Source organism: Volvox carteri (genome assembly GCF_000143455.1).
Source record: "Volvox carteri f. nagariensis unplaced genomic scaffold VOLCAscaffold_54, whole genome shotgun sequence".
Lineage (NCBI taxonomy): Eukaryota > Viridiplantae > Chlorophyta > Chlorophyceae > Chlamydomonadales > Volvocaceae > Volvox > Volvox carteri.
This window is the reverse complement of record NW_003307597.1, coordinates 369,896-377,803: the sequence shown is the minus strand read 5'-3', so window position 1 is coordinate 377,803 and position 7,908 is coordinate 369,896. Positions and strand designations below refer to the sequence as shown.

The following is a 7,908-nucleotide window of genomic DNA, read 5'->3' as shown; positions in this document are numbered from 1 at the left end:
TGTATATATGTGTCTCGTAGGACACTGTAGCCATTGCCGGGGACCCATCCCGAGCAGGCTGAAGCACTCCATGCTTGGTATGTGCGTATGCATATTGACGACGGAACAGATGAAAACGAGCGTCGGAGCTAAAGGTCGCCTTGGTGTTGCGGTATATGCATATGAATAAAGCGTGCAGTTTAATCTTGGCAGGAAAGTTAGGTTTAGGTAGGGGGGGTAAGCACTACTGCTCTTACTTAAACAGCGTGGACAGGCACATATAGCACATGCACAACAACATTTTTGCTTCCTTTGAACTGCTGAAGCAATGAGGTGTATTCAGGTTCGCATTAGCATAAATTTCAGGCAGAGACCTTGATATAACCCGATTCGTACTATCTTGAGAACGATGTACGGATGTACGATCGCATCGGCATACATCAGGCAGAGCGGAACTAACAACAGAGCATCTGTGTGTTCGATCACTCATCCATTCATATTCATGTTTAAGTGTACTAAAAAGTGGCCAGACATGGCCGAGTCGGATCTAATCCCACTGGAAGAAGCTGCTGGTCAGGTCGAATGTCTAGTAGCTGGCCGCCGCTGAAAAGGCCTCTCGAGATGCTAGTGGTCGCGCTTAGCGCGTATTTGTAGTTGTTATGTGTGCCGTACTGTGTACCAGCTACTATCGGATGAGGCTGCCTGGCATGCAGGGTTCGGGTCGGGACAGAGAGCAAGAGCCGCAAGGGGGCGAATATTGCGTCAGAAGCCTGCTTATATTGCCTAGTTTATTACCCAAACTCTATTCAAAACCAAGCACAGTCTGACGTTGAGTAGTTTGATGGGTGATACATGGATTGAACGAGCTGCAGTAGTATAATAGTAGTACAAGCACCGTCGGTTCAAACTTATGGGCTGCTGCGTGCTTTTACCTTTGTTTGCGCTGCTGGGCTTTAGGGTTTATTTGACGTCTTGTTGTTTTGTAGGTCATCCAACGTGCATGTGTGGGCATGCGAGTAGGTGTGTTACAACGCAGTGCGTGCATGTAGGACAAAGAAAGCAGAGCCGCAGACGCGTGTGCTTCACATCATCTAACCGGGCCCGACGCTGGTCGGTCAGATGAATGGCGATCGCTGAACTTGGCAGTGGAAAACGTTGGATGTCGTTCAGCCCAAAGGAAAGGCCGTCGGGGCCATGAAAGAGTTGTAAGTAAATCTAATACATGGAGGGCCGCGGTCCCCGCTTTCTTAGTGCCTGTGCTGTGCATGCTGAGAACCGAAGCAGGACGTATGGCAGGTATTACACGGGGCATGATGCCCCCGCGATGTCGTGTCTGGCTAGGTGCTCCGAGACCTAGCCAGACAAAGGAATCCTCGTTAGGAGCACGCCTCGGAAGCTTCCCGGCCTGGAGCCATTGCGACACCCGGTACCCCTGAAGTCTCGTGGTCTTTGTCACCGTCCCGAGATGCGCAAGGCAAGCCGCACCGGCGCGTAGTGAGACCACTGGTCCCGCAAGGCGCGAGTCCATATGATGCACATAGCCAGTGCTGTGTGCTTGCAGCGCCCTGTGAGGTGCGGCAGAGGCTGCTGTAGAAGTAAATATCCCTATCTGTTGCTGCTTGCAGTGCTTTTCCAGGTAGGTGCGGGAAGTGCAACTGTTTGTTGCTGCGCATTATGTAGTTGTATGATTTGCTGATGAGAAATTCAATCGAGTCGACGACGCGAGCTATCAGCGGGCTTTGCTACTGTGCTTTTATGTAAACCACGTGGGCCAAGGAGTGCGTGATGATACAGTTTGCATCGTCATGTATGTTACTACGGTGTACGTTGCCAGTTGCAAGGAGTGGAGTGATTCTGTGAGCAGCAGCATCGGCATCGGCGGCATCTTGAGTAGAGGGATAGCTAAGCGTATGCTGAGAAGAGGCCATGCCCGCAGATGCATACGTTATCATAACTGAGTTTACCTTTAATCATTAGCACAATTTGCAATTATGATCCTAATGTGTATAAACAATTATTTCTGGTCAGCTTTCCAGCTCTCTTCTGCAGCTGGACGCAACAGGTCCAACGCCTCCAGCACGTCTCCAGCCCGACTCGCTGCTGCCGCCTCGCCAACGTTCTCTGTGGATACGACGGCTTTATTCTTCGCAAAATTTTTAATTAATATTATACGTATATAATACCTTCAACTTATGCGGTGCTGAACACAAAGCTTTCGGCCTTCACTTGCTACAGGACGTACTCCTCAGCGATACGAACGCCGACCATCTTTTTATCATCTAAGCTGGCGCAGTCAGATTATGTAAAATAGTTATTGGGTACTTTCAGTTTGGAGATGATAAGGAGGCAATATGGAAGACAGCTTCACCGTTGTTTCGTGCCCCTTAACTTGAACGTTCCGTACAAGCGGAATGTCAGAGCCCAGGGGAGAATTATTGCAGTTCACTAGCATCTGAAACCCGCCAACTGTATGCTAGCAAACATAGTATCATGACCTGATACTACAGCCCTTGTTCTACTGGGCTCTCTATTCTCGTACGAATACCAAGCGCCTGAAGGCATAACCCGGCTACGAAATGCCAAAACTGCAAAAGGAATTTACAATACGATGCCCCAGGTGCTTATTGCTTTTAAGCTCGCTAATGCTTGCTGGAGTCTTGTTACATAGTGGAGGTCATGCGGCATTGGCGACTGCATCAAGACTTTATGACGGCGAAGGTGTAAAATTGGTTAAAGCTTCATGCTTTTCCGTCACCACCGCAAGCGTTTTAGAATGCGACGTGCAGCCCTGTACGACCCATGCATCGGCAGTTTCCATCGCCTTCGTGGCCCGCCATGACCAGTACTGTCGATTAATCAAACGGTACCGTTGCCATGCCGACAATCCCTGCCCTACGCATTCTACTAGGTCGTGTGATGTTCTCCGTGTGCTCTTTCAAAAAAGGTTTTTTGGGTCTCTGCATTCGTAATTGCCTGTCTGCATCGCCCAAGCAGGGGAGCAAGCTGCAGGACTGGAACGTCTTGCCGCCATTCGAAAGCAGCAGCAGCCGTTGCAGCTTTCGCCACCGGCCGCAGGCAAACCGCCGTCTCGGCCCCCGCCCTTTCTGGCGGTCCGCAATACTGAGTCCGCCAGCAGCGACGAGGCCCAACGATTATATGGCCAGGCCAGCAGCGTGTCGTACATTGCGTACCTTCTTTTCGGTGCAGCAGAGCCCATGTCGGAAGCTGAAGGTGCGTATATGCACTCCATCATATATTATATATATGTACACGTGTCTATCTGCTAGCATGAATATGCGGACAATGACGAGCAGTGTTAGTTCACGCCATATCCATGCAAGGGTGGATGCCCTGATGATGACGCGTCCTTGAAATGCAAAGCGTGTGGGGCATCCCTGATATGCATGAAGCACAGATGTTCTTACGGCATGATATGCTATGGTTTGGCATTCGTTAGCTGGAAAGCTTGTTCGATGCTATTACTCCTTGCCTTGGTCGAGGTTGCGCCGTGAGCTCGTCAAGCATTGGGAATTGTGATAGGATGACTGGCGGCGAGTGTCAGGAGTATGGGTGTGTTACATATTGATCCGGGCCTGACACTGGCCAACGCCACATAACCGCACCCCAACGGGGTATGCATGTTTTGAGGAAGATTCGAGTGCATGTATGTGGCTGCTTTTGTATTACAGGTTCATCCAGCATCCTGCTTCCGTACCTGACACCAACCGTACTTCGGGTGTATGCATCTCAGCCCGGGCTGTGCAGCTCCGCCGTGGTGGAGCAGATGTACGGATTGTCTGTGAGCTTGTATTCCACGCCAGCACTTCAGGTAGTCACAAATAGAAACGTGTGGCATAAGTGTGACATAAATGTATGTGTGACATAAGTTACGTCAGAAGTGGAGCTGCTGTATGTGTGGGATATAAGTCATATCAGCGATAGGTCACCAACGAATGTGGAACGCATGCCCTCCCGAAAGGATGTATGACAAGTTGACCAATACATAAAAATGTGACGAGCTGCTTGTCACGACATTTTTGCGTCACGTTCATTTTCTGCCGTACGTGCATGTTTGGTCGATGCTGCAGTCGTATGACGCGACATGCTCTCATGGTTTGCATCACTTAGCCATTAGCACAGATACACGTACACATACCGCTACTATGCGCAGAAAGCTATGTTATGCACGCACTGCCGTATGCTTTATCACAAAACGGCGCCGCCGCAGCACAGAGTGCATGCATGAAACCCCTAGCAACTCTACCCTGTCTATCGTATGCTTGCGACTCATGGCCGCTCCTGTGAATCGCTATTTTTATGCGTCATGAAGACTCTTGGCTGGAAAAGCATAGAGCCTACCCTCAAATATCAGCCAACAGCGATGGAACATAATCAATCACTTCTTCTTTCTGTTTCTCACAGGCCTGCCATTATGGTCTGCTCAAGGCTCTCCGCACCACATTCTCCTGGGTCCGTAACAACATCCCGCTGCTGCTGCAAGAGGTGCCAGGACAGCCACAGGCCACAGCCGCCTGGCCCGACCTATCTGCTCTCTCTGAAGCTGACTTCACTGCAGCAGTCCGTGATGCGCTGCTGCTGAGGGGCAGTGGGGGCGACCAGCTGGCTGAGGCCGCCGCGACCGTATCAGGGCCCTGTGGACTGAGCATAACCGATTTTGCTGCTCTGGTACCCCGCATATCCTCCGTCTTGATTCAGCTCCATGCGAATTTGCCTGAGCTGCAGCATATCGGTGACTCCCTGGACAGGCCAGTCGCAGTAGCTCACACCCCAGCAGCAGCAGCAGCAGCAGCAGCAGTAGCAGTAGCAGTAGCAAGAACAGTGCAGGGTGTTGGCGTTTCCAGCAGTAATGGGGGCCCCTACAGCAGCAGCAGCAACAGTCGCCGGCGGCGTACTTCAGCTCTTCATGGAGTGGAAGCAGAAGCCGCCAAGACGGCACAGCAGTACACGCCCCTTCATCGTGCTGCCATTCGTCCACTGCAGCATGACGCTGCCTCCCGCCTTCACATTTTCGCCTCCCGAGATGCAAAGCTCGGTGAGTTGAGTTGAGCAGCCATGTCACACCACGTAATGCATCTTCATATGTTGCGAATGTCAGTACTGGGATTCGATGCAGGCCAACATCAACGACGACATCGCCGCCAGCTACCCGCGGTGCCTGCCAATTATATTTCCTCCTTACCACCGGAGAACTTCGCAGTCCAGCCACCGTCCGCCATTCCGAAATTGCTCATCCCGCTGGTTTTCCACGTAATGCTGTACATGGATGGAAACACCACGGGCCCAGCCAAGTATGAACTCTCGGCATTCTACGTACAGCGCCTTGTACAAATTACGAATTATATGTCCCGTCCAACCAACATTGAGTTTTTTGTCAAGGTGAGCGTGGAGTACGGGTCTTTCAATGGTAGCGAGGTAAACAATACACGTCTGTAAAGCTTTATATCGCCTATAGGTCTTGCCCTGATATAATATACGTGTGTGTATGTGTTTTACATCTCGGTTGCGTTACCCAGAGAGGTGTAACGAGCACACACGTGCCAGAGTCCCAAGAGCTCCCTTAGAGCCGCAAGTTAGGTACAATTCATAATACAACGCTAAAAGCTATAGTAACTTGACCAGGTCGCACCCATTTTGCAGATTCTCTTGGAGTTTATTGTTTGGTTGTTTGGTTGGAGTTTATTAGTTGGTTGAACCTCCGGTCTGCGATACGATTTGTCAGCATTGGGGGGTTGGAGTCTCCTTGCATACCTGTAGAATTCAGTAACCCTTTCTCTGCGAACAGCCTTCCCATTCGGCAAGTTCTCAACCGCTTGTACCATTTCAGCCAAAAAGAAAATGGTGTTATGGACAAAATATCTCGCATCTGTACACATCGACCTATAACTGACTAGGTGGTGCGCCACATACCTCAGCACTAAACCCTTCCCGATCACATCCATTGATATAGCTCATAATAGTTAGGGACGGTCCCTATCTCGTATACCAGGGGACGATCTATCGACAATAAAGAATTTTACAGACGTATGCACATGCAGACCGCTGAGCGAGGTCGAACATTTTACAGTGTAACACCAGACGTAGAGTACACTTAAGGAAGATGCAGCGGGAGCTGAATTCAGGAGGGTTCGAACCCTCCGTACAACACGGGTTCTAGTGCAGTATCATGTAGGGCTTATTATCACCACGGGATCTGCATCCGCCGATCGGTGTACTTTTCTGAAGTAAGTCGTCGTAGTCGTGAATCATCCCCTGAGTGCACATCATGCACACCTTATATATTACCTACATTACCCATAGGTAGCTACCTGCCCGATCGCAGGAAGTCCGCAACAATGCGACCGCCTATCCGTACCTATTGCTCAAGGATCGGAAGACATGGCTTCAGGTTCCAAACTTGGATTGCGTCCCTGTAAAAGTTGATTGTTTCCTAAGCACCGATTTCGTACCAAGGTTGGACTTCGTGGTTATGTTAGCTTGTGTACTTTGCCCTTTCGTTTGTTTTTGCTCCTGTCAACATAATTGGACCACGTTACATAGCTCTTCAAGCGTGTCGCTTGTGTCTCCACTCCGTAATATTAGTAAATATTACACTATGAATAGTTGGGCCGCGGCCCATGGGAAGTTGGCTGCACTCATTACACGAGTGAATAAGCCCTTCATATGTAGTAGCTGGCCGCTGAAAAGGCCTCTCGAGATGCTGGCAGACGCGCTTAGCGCGTATTTGTAGTTGTCATGTGTGCCGTACAGTGTACCGGCTACTACATCATACCACATGTATGCACATGACTGGTATATGCTTGACTTGCTACTGACTGATTTCGACCGTGGGCAAGATAGACCCCTCACATTGTAGCACCTGGCCGCTGAAAAGGCCACCGCATACCCGCCTCCCGTCCATACCGCCTTCCTACGCACCTCCTAATACTTGCTCGGTTACCTCGCCATCTGCCTGCCCTCTACTGCACTGCACTGCACTGCGTGCTGCACGCCGGCGAAGGACGGCGTCGGACTTCCCCCGAAGCATCAACGTGTATGTGGCAAACGACCTGACACTCAGAATTGGGGTCATGGGCTACGCCTTTGTGCCCGGGTGCGTCTGTCGGGAAGCTGCTGTTTTACTTATCCTTGGCGCTATCTGTGCATTGATTTTGGTTCCGGAACAGCGGACAATTTGCTTACCTGCCGTCTAGACGGAGATCTCCTGCGATATGCGCTCATCACCTACATATCTATCCGCACGCACACACACCAAGCCAGCTCTCATCCGCGCTTGCTCTCAACGTTGAGTTAACTCGACACCAAAATGCACACATGCAGCTCTGACACGCTGGCGTCCCAGGGCTTCGTTTTCATCTCATGGGACCAACTCGCTGCCGAAGGCGCCAACTCGCTTGCACTGTACAACGACGGCTCCAACACACTCTTGCACGAGCTTTTTCACCATATGGGCCTTCAGCACCCTTTTTACCGGCAACCTTCATTGAATCTTTCTAGCTGTGATGACGGGGATGCGGTTGTTGACACCCCTTCAGCAAAAGGCAAGTGCAAGTACACGACTACCACGCGGGAGGTACCGGTGCTGCTGCGTTGTGCTGATTCCTAATTCCCGGCTGCTGTGTCAGTTATACGTGTGTAGGTAATTGGAAAGACGCGAAAAAATAGTAGTTGGTTGAAGGTTGCCGGTACTGCCGTACAATTGAACCTTCGACCAACTACTATTTTCAACACCTCTGCACGTTGAACATGCGCATGTTCAACATGCAGAGGTGTTGTAAAGGCAAAAAGCGACCATCCTTCAAATGAGTGCGTGTATGATTAATTGTATATGTGTGCTGCTGTACTACTTGCTCGTTTCGACATCTCCATATCCACAAACCATGTGTAGTCCTTTGTATACGTAGGGCTATA

General features: G+C 50.4%; 1 protein-coding gene across 1 annotated transcript; it reads left to right on the top strand.

Annotated features, from left to right (window-relative positions):
• Window positions 1–2,555: 2,555 nt before the first annotated feature.
• Window positions 2,556–7,603, top strand: VOLCADRAFT_96665 (uncharacterized protein; the record flags this gene model as incomplete). Its single annotated transcript, XM_002955726.1, has 9 exons — window positions 2,556–2,697; window positions 2,974–3,210; window positions 3,669–3,778; window positions 4,402–4,665; window positions 4,981–5,032; window positions 5,198–5,376; window positions 6,320–6,450; window positions 6,998–7,090; window positions 7,318–7,603. The coding sequence occupies 9 exons, from the start codon at window positions 2,556–2,558 to the stop codon at window positions 7,601–7,603; spliced, it is 1,494 nt and encodes a 497-aa protein (XP_002955772.1).
• Between the last annotated feature and the right edge of the window lie 305 nt (window positions 7,604–7,908).